Source organism: Pinus tabuliformis, chromosome 2_2 (assembly GCF_031772625.1).
Source record: "Pinus tabuliformis cultivar Carrire ecotype Pingquan chromosome 2_2, CPIR1, whole genome shotgun sequence".
Lineage (NCBI taxonomy): Eukaryota > Viridiplantae > Streptophyta > Pinopsida > Pinales > Pinaceae > Pinus > Pinus tabuliformis.
Window position 1 is genome coordinate 599,564,201 of NC_142300.1, and position 11,572 is coordinate 599,575,772.

Consider the following 11,572-nt stretch of genomic DNA (forward strand, 5'->3'; position numbering starts at 1 on the left):
TGTTGAATGTGGTGGCTTTGTTGAGGAGCAGGGCATAAGAAGAACTCTGCAAAGTCTGGAACTTTGAATGCTACAAAACCAGAACTCAGCCGACCAAGTAACCAGTAAGTGATAGCCTATTAGCCATAGATAGTGAGAGATGCTCTGCTCTATTCGTTTTTCTATGCATGCTTGTTGGATATCTGTATTCGTTTTTCTATGTATATATTCGACATATTCAACTCATTATGAATAAATTTTTTCACTGCCTTTAGAATCTCCATTACCTGCAAAAAAAACCAAGTTGAATTTGTTGTTTTATCTATAGAAAGTAAACATTTTGGCAAGACTATTATGAAAAACTTACCTCGTTTGGGTGCTTGTTTCCCCAGTCCACAGCAAACTGTATAGAGTCACATTTTTTATCGACTCTTATAGGCTGGTAGTGACGTTGGGGAACAAGCCCTCTGCTATAAAAGTCATAGTATTGTGGTGTTACCAAAAGAGTTGGTGAGTCACACACCAATGACTACTATAAAATAAATTGGCTGGGTTGTAAAGTCCATGCCTGGAGACTATTACCCTATGTTGAATTGGTAAATGCATTGTTCTTCTTTGGAAGAGGTGCAAGCTTCAAAATCTGGAGACTATTACCCTATGTTGAATTGGTAAATGCATTGTTCTTCTTTGGAAGAGGTGCAAGCCTCAAAATCTCGTGTGAAGTTAGGGTTTACAGGTCTGCAGAGATCAATTAAAAGCTTATTGATTAAAAAAATAAAAGCTTAATACAGACCTTAAGAATCATATTTTAATATACTTTACCAAGAATTATTTGCAACTCTTACAACGCTTAATGTAACTCTTACAACACTCAATGTAGCTTACATATCAAGGGCTGCTTGGTAGAGACCTTGTATCTTGTTATAAACAACCTTAGGGCTTCGAAATAGATTAAATTATAGTTACATGCCAAAGCTTGAAACTTGAAAGTAGATTTCAAGATACTTCAGAAAAGCAGAGCGCACAGACATTAGTGAAATTGAATTAGTGTTACATATCTTCAGAAAAATTTCGACACAAGCCTGTGTGAAATGGATAGTTACTCCAATAACATCTAGTTTAATAAGCAACAAAAAATGGCTCCACCAGATTTCAGCTTTCAAATTGCACAAGTATAATACACTGGGCAAAGCAAATAGACAGAGAGGCAACAACGTGAAGGAGAATCTATTTCAGATTGCACAAGTATAATACATTGGCCAAAGCAAATAGATAGAGAGGTAACAACGTGAAGGAGAATCTGAATAATTGTTACCAACTTTGTCAAAGATGGCTCTTGATCCAACTTTCTCTATTGTTGGTTTTATATTTTGTAATTTTTATAGTTAATGTGTTTTAAACAATATAAAAGGCAAATATTAAACACCATGCAATAAAACAAAAGATGAAAGACGGCATGGCCATCACAACATCGTTTGCAAGCCTTCCTGAAAATGTGCTTATGAATGGTAGCTCCAACAAGTTTCCTCATTCGTCAATCTTCCAAACTGGAGTCTATAGTACTCAATGGTGAAGTTAAATGTACTAAACCGGACACCCATCACAACATCGTTTGCAAGCCTTCCTGAAAATGTGCTTATGAATGGTAGCTCCAACAAGTTTCCTCATTCGTCAATCTTCCAAATTGGAGTCTACAGTACTCAATGGTGAAGTTAAATGTACTAAACCGGACACCCAAATATGTGATACGCTTTGCAATTTTGTTTCCATTTACTTCATAAACTGACTGCCTATCAGCTACACCTTGCATTAGAAGGCAGATAAGAGACTCCCATTGTGTTCTGGCCATGGAATCTCCAACAAACACAACACGCAAACCCTGCAATCTTCTTAGGATATCAGGTGCATTAAACCTGCATCCACACTAAGTCTAGTCAAGACTCCAGAGCTCCTGATTATATGTGAAATAAAATTAAAATAGTAAAACAGAATAGCTTGGAATATAGGCTTTCACAGTTTTATATATTTGTTAGAAAATATTTTGGCTGTAACTGTATTTAACATAAGTCATATTCTTTATTGCTCCCTAATGATGACTGAAGTGTTCACCCAAAATTCGTTGGACTGTAAATTCATGCAGCCAAAAAATTTCTAACAAATTAGATATATTTGTTAGAAAATATTTTAGCTGTAACTGTATTTAACATAAGTCATATTCTTTATTGCTCCCTAATGATGACTGAAGTGTTCACCCAAAATTCGTTGGACTGTAAATTCATATGTAGTTACAGCCAAAAAATTTCTAACAAATTAGAATAGACGATATACAACATGATAAAAGATGGAACAAGATAGATCATATGATATTGTGGTCTTCCAATGTGGTGCATAGTTAAAAAAAGCTAAAACTGCCAATGAGGTTATTTAGATTTACCTCGGTATATCACAACTCAAGGGTTGCCATCTCCATTTCAGGTAGTCTTTATCTTCCCCGAGGACAGTATTAGTGCGGAACAAAATCCCCGCCGTGGAATATGCCACTGTATGCGAAGCAATAACAACTTTATCCTGCCAAATACACCACTAGAGCTAGTTCCATTATGTTAACGCTGGCTAAGCCAGAAGCAAGACAAGGACAGTATTAATATGGAACAAAATTCTTGTCATGAATATGCCATTGTAGTAATGAGATATGCAATTAGAAAACGATGATGAAAAGACAATAGATGTTTTAACCTCAACCTAGGGGCTGCAACCCATGACAAACAGATATTCAATCTCTTCGAATTTAGATAGCAACCAACGAAATATGACTAGAAGATCGGCTACTTGATGTTTCTGTAACATGCAATATCTCTGAGCTCTTCGAATAAAAGGGCAAAGAAAGAAGATATGTGCGTGCTAAACAGGCTGACCTGGAAGAATACAACCTCCTCGTGATTGCACACAACACATCGCACGGTTTTACTGTGTGGAAGTGTGGGATCTGAAGCCATGTCCTATAAAATCTGTGTGCGCTCACCTGCCATGACGAATCTCATTTCTGTACACCCAATTGTTTTTTGCAATCTCCTGCACAAAATTCCACAAAGGTTTGAGTATTTTATTCCACCAAAACTCAAATCCCTAAATCCGCGTTTCGCCCCTACTGGACTAGCCCATGCGGGGCGAATTTGGGGGAATAGATAACCCACCCACAGCGTCTCCAATGAGATCTTTCTAGAATGTCGTAAGCTGGCTAAATTGCATAATAACACTCCAAACAGGGGAAGAGGCAATAAAAAAAAATCAATACCAACATTTCATTTAATGTCAAACCTCTAAAGTCTGGGTAAGCCACACCATAGCCTAAGGTAAAAGCTTGTCTTATAACTGACCTGATGATCGCAGTTTCGGCAGGCATACAGGAGAATCTTGTTTTCTCTGTCTTCCTTTGGATACAATATGTTATTGCTACACAAATACAGTCAGAGGCTGTAAATATAAACAGAAAATACTTCGGCCCATTGCTACATTTCAGCATACTGATCCCAGCTACTGCATGCATTATATGTCTAGTTTAAACAAAATTGAAGAAATATGAGAGTGAACGAGTCAAGTGGGTACCATTCTCTGCAAAACTTCATGGTACTCATGGTTGCTGCTTGTGGATACCTGTGAAAACCTCTGCAACGTTTTTAAGATAGCTGAATCCCGGCCAGTGTTTTGACAACGAAAACCCAGTTCTGCAAAAGGACAGGCAGAGGCAGTGTACAAAGGGTATGTACTATCAGGAACCCATTTCCCACTGAAAATGTCACAGTTGTTTGAACCATACCCTTGAATGACATGGTTGACTCCAGCATCGAGTTGGCTAGAAGAAATAAACCCCTCGCCAGGATACTGAGGATGAAAAAATCGATGGCATGTGATGATTATACTATAGATGAAGAGAAGAAGGACCACTAATTAGCAAAAACACTGATGCCCCTTTTTTTTTGCAGTCCTCCTGATCCAAAGCCATAATTCCTTTCAGCGAAATGATTCTGCAGAGTGAGAGCTCCAAGGGCAGTTGACAGTGGTTTAGTTATAGAGACATAGGCCGAAACGAAATAATTATATAATCGTCGGCACCTCATCTGGAAGCAAATTCAAAAAACAAGGCCGTTATGTAGCTGTTGCGAAGTTAAATATTTATTTATGGCTAGGCACCAGTAGGTTTACAACAGCCTTTCAGCGTCTGATAATAGGTGTCGATGCACAAGATCCAATGGAAACTTAGGATGGATAATCACTAATGCTGTCCAGGGACAAGAACCAAGTGATAGCCAACCTAGTAAATGTAGAAAGAACAGCAGGAAAAATAGGAGAAGAAAACATAACAGAATAACCCAGAGATACGAAACTGAATTTGGATCGAACTTTATTAAACAATGATTCTCTATGCTTTTCATTTCACGGGCAAATGATAGTTTTATCACCAACTATCGTTACATAAGTAATTATTCGTTACAAAACTGTCTATTTACATTTACCTAAATTTACTAATTTGTTGTCAAACTAACAAACTCCACCTTGACAACAATTTTCCCATTCATCATCTTTCCTGCAAGCCAAGAGAAGCTAAACACCACCGCAACTTCTCTACTGTAACTGGCTTTGTGAATATGTCTGCACAATTTTCTCGTGTATGGACCTTTTTAGGAGCTACTTTTCCGCCATCGATCACATGTCTCAGAAAATGATACCTTACATCAATGTGCTTGGTTCTGCTATGATAGGCAGGGTTTGTAGCCAAGTGAATAGCGCTTTGACTGTGACAAAGTACATTCACTTTATCTTGCGTCCTTCCAATCTCATCAAGCAAACCCTTTAACCATATTGCTTCTTTACTGGCATCTGAAGCAGCTATATATTCAGCTTCGGTAGTGGACAATGCAACCGTTTCTTGAAGCTTTGACATCCAACTAATTGCTCCACCTGCAAGAGTAAAGACATAACCTGTAGTAGATCTTCTTTTGTCCAAATCACCTGCATAGTCAGCATCTACATATCCGCAGACTGATCCTTCACTACCATTAAAGACGATGCAATGGTCACTTGTGCCTCTTAGATATCGAAGCACCCATTTCACTGCTTGCCAATGTTCTTTACCTGGATTTGCCATGAACCTGCTGACAACTCCAACTGCATGTGAAATGTCAGGTCTTGTAGATACCATCGCATACATTAAGTTGCCTACAACGTTTGCATATGGTACATGAGACATATACTGCTTTTCTTCATCAGCTCTAGGACTCAAAACCGAAGAAAGCTTAAAATGGGAAGCTAAAGGAACATTAACAGGTTTCACATTATTCATAGAGAACTTTTCAAGTACCTTCTCCACATACTTCTGCTGTGACAACCAAAGCTTACCATTTTTCCTGTCTCTGTGTATCTCCATACCCAAGATATGTTTTGCTGCTCCAAGATCCTTCATATCAAACGTCCTAGAGAGTTGAGCCTTTAACCTGTTGATCTCTTCCATGCTTTTGCTTGCAATAAGCATATCGTCAACATACAAAGCTAAGATAATGAATATGCCATTGAAACTTTTGAAGTACACACAATGATCATACTCACTTCTTATAAAGTTCTGGCTCACCATGAAGGAATCAAACTTCTTGTACCATTGTCTAGGAGACTGCCTCAGACCATACAATGATTTCCTGAGCTTGCAAACTAATCTTCTGCTGCGACCTCGTACAAAACCTTCTGGTTGTTCCATATATATCTCTTCGTTCAAATCACCATGTAGAAAAGTTGTTTTAACATCTAATTGTTCTAACTCAAGATTAAGCAATGCAGTTAGTGCCAACACAGTACGTATAGAAACAAGTTTTACAACTGGAGAAAAAATCTCATGAAAGTCTATACCTTCAATCTGAGAATACCCTTTTGCTACCAGTTGTGCCTTATACCTTTCAATACTACCATCAACTTTCCGTTTCAGCTTGAAGACCCATTTACATCCAACAACACTTCTCCCTTCAGGAAGCTCTACAAGATCCCAGGTATTGTTCTTGGCTAAGGAGTCCATTTCTTCTTCCATAGCCATTTTCCATTTCTCGCTATCTATATCATCTACTGCTTCCTGATAACAAGAAGGTTCCCCATCTTCAGTAACCAAAGCAACAGATGAAGCAGAATCTTCATACCTTTTGGGAGTTTTCCTTTCCCTTGTAGACCTTCTCAGAGCGACTGGTTGCTGAACTGGTTCAGAAACTTGCACTGGTTCAGAAGCTTCAACGGCTTCCTTTGTGTCTTCAACACCTTTGTCTCCAGAAGTCTCTCCTTCCTTTCGACTATCACCGAAAGATCTAGCCTCCAACTGAACTTGTTGACTCGGCGATACCTGTTCCTGTTCAATTCTTTCAACATTTGATTTTAACAAAGAGGATTCATCAAATGTTACATCTCTACTAATGACTATCTTCCGCAATGTAGGATCCCACAACCTATATCCTTTCACTGCATAGTCATACCCAACAAAGACATAACATTTCGACTTTGGATCTAATTTTGAACGCTGATTTTTCGGAATAAGAGAATAAGCATCACAGCCAAATATCCTCAAATGAGAATAGTCACAAGACTGACCTGTCCAGACTTCTTCAGGAATTTTACAATCAATTGCTACTGAAGGTGACCTGTTAACTAAATAACAAGCAGTAGATATTGTTTCTGCCCACAACTCCTTTTGCAAGTTAGCATTGCTGATCATGCTTCTGGCTCTTTCCATAAGAGTCCGATTCATACGCTCAGCAACACCATTTTGCTGAGGAGTATAAACAACAGTTTTGTGTCTAACAATGCCCTCATCCTTACAGTATTGTTCAAATTCAACAGAAGTGAACTCACCACCATTGTCAGTTCTTAGACATTTAAGAGATTTGCCTGTTCTTTTCTCTACCATTACTTTAAATTGGTCAAAGACATTTAATACATCAGCTTTCCTTTTTAGCATATAGACCCAAACTCTACGAGAGTAATCATCAATGAACGTTAAAAAATACAATGCACCTCCATATGACACAACAGGGGAAGGCCCCCACAGATCAGAATGAATGTAGTCTAAAACATCTTTACTATTATGATTGCCAACTTTAAATCTCTGTTTACACTGTTTTCCATACACACAATGTTTACAGAAATCTAAATTCAAGGATTTCAGACCGGGAAGAGATTTACGTTTCATCAGTATATGAAGACCTTTCTCGCTCATATGACCCAAACGCTGATGCCACAGACGAGTACCTGCTTCTTCCTTTTCTGACGCAACCGCTGCTTCACCGACCTGAGTACTTCCTTTTAACCTGTAAAGATTTCCGACCTTTTCTGCCTTCATAACCATAAGGGCTCCTTTGAAGACTTTCAAGATGCCATCCTGACCTGTAAACTTATAACCATCTGAATCCAACACTCCCAAAGAGATTAAATTTTTCTTCAAATCAGGTACATGTCTAACACTAGTTAATGTCCTAACTGTGTTATCATACATCTTAATTCTGATGTCTCCCATCCCAACAGTCTGACATGACATATTGTTACCCATAAACACAGAACTACCGTTTACATTTTCATACGAAGTAAACCAATTTCTATGTGGGCACATGTGATGCGAAGCACCAGAGTCTAACAGCCAGCTATCAAAACTCTGAGAGACATTACATTCAGGTGAAGTTTCATCTATCATACACAATTCTTCAGCAGATAAAACTTCGTCTACCATAACTGGATCAGTCTGATTCGCTTCGTTCTTTGGGTTTTCGGATTCCTTCCGTTTCCAACAGTCCTTCTTCAAGTGTCCAACTTTACCGCAGTTCCAACATTTTGCCTTACACTTCTTGCCCTTCGATTTCGACCTGGAAGACCCCCTTGGTTTTTCTCCTCTTTCCTTTGAGCGTCCTCTAGCGACCATGGCTTCTGATGTAGCTGTTTCAGTGCTGGATTTCCTTCGTACTTCTTCAGACAGAAGAGCTCCCACGACTGATTCAAACTTCAAAGAATCAGCAGAGCTGAAACTAATTGAAGTTACAAAGTGATCCCATGATTCAGGCAGAGAACACAGCAAGGTTATGGCTTTATCTTCTTCCTGTATCTTGACTTCCATATCTGTTAATTGACAAATTAGTGTATTAAAAACATTCAAATGTTCTACAACGTTTGAACCTTCTTTCATTCGAAGACTGTATAACTGTCGTTTATGATAAATTCTGTTGGTTAACGATTTTTTCATATAGAGTTTTTCAAGTTTTTCCCACAATCCTGACGCCGTAGTCTCTTCAACAATGTTGAAGAGAACTTCATCCGCTAGGCATAATCGGATGGTACTGAGAGCTCGGGCATCCAAGTCCTCCCAGTCTGAAGTAGTCATGGTTGTAGGTTTCTTAGTTACCCCATCCAATGCCTTGTGCAACCCTTGTTGCACAAGCAGATCCTTAACCTTCAGTTTCCAAAGAGCAAAATTGCTCTTTCCGGTGAATTTCTCCACCTCGAATCTTGCATTTGACATCTTGGCCATTTTTCCTCCTTCCTAGGGTTTCAGTCTTTCTAGGGTTTTTGCTTTTAAAAAAAAAATAATCTTAGCCTCTGGTGATTTAAACAAACAATGAAACCCTTCCTGAACCCTTTCTTTTCCTCCAACTTGTATAAAAAACCACCACTTTTTTTTTTAAAAACTTGATTTGATTTCAATATTTCAATCTGCTGTTTTGTTTCAAAACAAAAAATCTGCTGAAAATAAAAAACCGTTCTGGAAATTTTAATAAATACCCGGGTTCAACAGGCAGCAGCAGCTTGATGGGGTTGCACACAGGCAAGTCACTCTTGCATGCGCAGATCTGGCAGCACTTCTGGCTGCAACTGTGGCAGCAAACACGCCTCCTCCTTCTTCCTCGACCACCGAATGCGAGGGCACTCTGGTTCTGCTCGACGGGGGCAGTGAGCAGCTTCCAAGCTTCTGGACGCAGAGATGGGAAACACGCTGGCGGAAACACGCTGGTTCTTCAATCGTCCTGGTGTTTGAACTGTCTTTCAATCATGGATTGCATCAGAGGATCCCATGATTTGTATTCTCTCGCAAATTTTCTCTTCCCCGGAGCTGACTCACAGAATTTCTATTACAAATTGATTTGGCTTTCGTATTTCTGCGACCCACAGACCTGAAATTTTTATGATTTGACATAAAATTACAGAGAGTGGCAGCACCGACTTAGAATATAGAGCTTGGCATCATAATTCCTTTTAACGTAGAAAGAACAGCAGGAAAAATAGGAGAAGAAAACATAACAGAATGACCAAGAGATACGAAACTGAATTTGGATCGAACTTTATTAAACAATGATTCTCTCTGCTTTTCATTTCACGAGCAAATGATAGTTTTATCACCAACTATCATTACATAACTAATTATTCGTTACAAAACTGTCTATTTACATTTACCTAAATTTACTAATTCGTTGTCAAACTAACTGGTAAATAGCTAACAAAGGAGCGCTGATGTTGCTAGAGAGGAAGAAATTTGAGACCCGCGTCTCACAAATTATCCACATTGCCATTAAACTACAAGTTATGGTTCAAGAAACAAGGTTGTTTCAGAGGCTTGCTAGGATTCTGATGGCATCTCTATAGCCTAAAATATGATAATTTTACCAATCATCACCAAATGACAAAAAAAAAAGGCCAATGCCACTACAAATGACAATCGATTATACCAATCCGTACTGGTGCCGTAATCTACCTAAAGCATAAAGCAAGATACAACAGAATCGCCCAAAAGAACATGAACTGATTACATCAAAAAAAAGGTAGGATAGAGTGCAAGAAATCAATTATCAAACCCTCGATTCCCCTTCACTCCCAAATGATAAGCAGTCATACCTGTGCTACAATGCAGAAGCTACAACACAAAGAATAGAGTAAAACATCAGAACCCTAATATATATTCATCCATCATACCCGCATTAACAAATCAGCAGCAGTGAGGGGGGTATCTGGTCACCTGGATTGGAGCATTTTCAAAAACAAAAGCTCATTGTTATCGAGGATTCTCAATCTGATCATGGTATCAGTTTTTGATGGAGCAGATTACTGTCACATGGGCATCGATACTGATATATGTTAGTTGATCGAGGAAAAACAACCGAAAGTATAAAAAACCATTTCACAATACACGCCTTCCCCCAAAATTGAAAGCAGACCAACCAAGATGGGAGCAGGTGGGAACTTGGAGAGTGAGAGCAGCCTCATCACTAAAAATATACCTAAAACTACGTTTATGACAACTTTCTGTAACTGAGGATTGAGGAGATCATTCCCTGAACAATTTGTGCACTGAGCCTCCCATGAAAGTTCCAAACACAGGCAAAGAATCTAGTGCAGACACAGGAAATAAAATACAGAGGCGAACTGTTACAACAAGAAGAAATCTCTCTTCAATAGTGCTTCACATATTCGACATGGAGTTTCACGCAATGCTAAAAAGAGAAATTGCTTTTAGTTTCATTCATATACAGAAAATTTCTAGCCCAATACATTACACACTTGGCTTTGATATATAGCCAACTGGAGTCTTTATTTGAGCAGCTATTATAATCAATGACACATATTCGAAAATCAATTGTCTTGTGTAAAAACTTATAGTTCATGGAATTTTCCTCATGGCAGGGACACATAGCCATATGGAGTGTTTATGTCTAACAGTGACAAATCAACATATGAGACTTTGTGTTGGCAGATGGTACAGTTAGTGATGACATGTACGAAAGGCATTCACCTCGTGACAGGTGCATCATGCATGACATTTTCCACGCGTCTCGGATAGATAGGCTTCGCTCTCATATTTTTGCTCATGTAATGTAAAATAAGTAATAATGGTAGAATTTTGCAGCGATGAGTATGGTTGAGAATCGAAATATACTAATAGTCTAATAAGTTATAAGTGTTGGAGATATCTTTGATTTTTCCTGATATTTCCAATTTCTTCCCATTTTCAGGTAGCTGATTTGTCTTATAATTTCGGAGTTTTAAGGTCCAAGTTTATTCCGGCCACCGTGGAAGTTTCAATCCTCATCTGTGAAAGCTACTCTTGAGAAATTATTAAATATTATAAAGAATAAATAGGTATATTCCTTGGTTAATATCATTTCTTGAATCACTGCAAGATTATTTTTTTAATATGGTTTTAGTTGATGAAATGAAATTCATATATACTAAATACTTTATTTTTATTATATAGGTATTATATATCAAAAATGTCTTCAAAAAAAGGGAATCAACTTTCTATCAAAAAATTCTTTGGATGGTCTACTACATCTCAAGCTTCATTGCCCGATAAAGAAGATCATGATTTTGATCTAAATGAAGATTTAGATGTCTTGGGGCATAATGAAGAATATGATATCTTGGAGCATAATGAAGAAAGTGATGAAGAATTTCACCACGGAGAACCTAGCACCCAAAAGAAAAGAAAAATGAAAGTAAAAAGAGAGTTTCATGATCAGTGGAAAACTAAGTATAAGTGGTTGAGAGAGGCAAAGCATGAAGGAAAAACAATTATGAAATGCATATA

The 11,572-nt window shown here is 38.1% G+C and overlaps 1 protein-coding gene across 1 annotated transcript; it reads right to left on the minus strand.

Moving 5' to 3' along the window:
* Positions 1–1,010: 1,010 nt before the first annotated feature.
* Positions 1,011–4,281, minus strand: LOC149194082 (protein trichome berefringence-like 7). Its single transcript, XM_089407225.1, has 5 exons — positions 3,586–4,281; positions 3,357–3,432; positions 2,895–3,051; positions 2,414–2,547; positions 1,011–1,892 (listed from the first exon to the last, which is right to left on the minus strand). The coding sequence occupies exons 3-5, from the start codon at positions 2,973–2,975 to the stop codon at positions 1,616–1,618; spliced, it is 492 nt and encodes a 163-aa protein (XP_089263351.1). The 5' UTR covers positions 2,976–3,051; positions 3,357–3,432; positions 3,586–4,281; the 3' UTR covers positions 1,011–1,615.
* Between the last annotated feature and the right edge of the window lie 7,291 nt (positions 4,282–11,572).

Bases quoted from the DNA above. Each gene is read 5' to 3' on its own strand.
- LOC149194082 (XM_089407225.1), bottom strand. From the start codon at position 2,975: ATGGCTTCAGATCCCACACTTCCACACAGTAAAACCGTGCGATGTGTT. The intron at 2,548-2,894 runs GTCAGCCTGTTT...TGTATTTGGCAG, and splicing joins AGGAGGTTGTATTCTTCCAG to GATAAAGTTGTTATTGCTTC. The intron at 1,893-2,413 runs GTAAATCTAAAT...GTGTGGATGCAG, and splicing joins TTGAGTTGTGATATACCGAG to GTTTAATGCACCTGATATCC.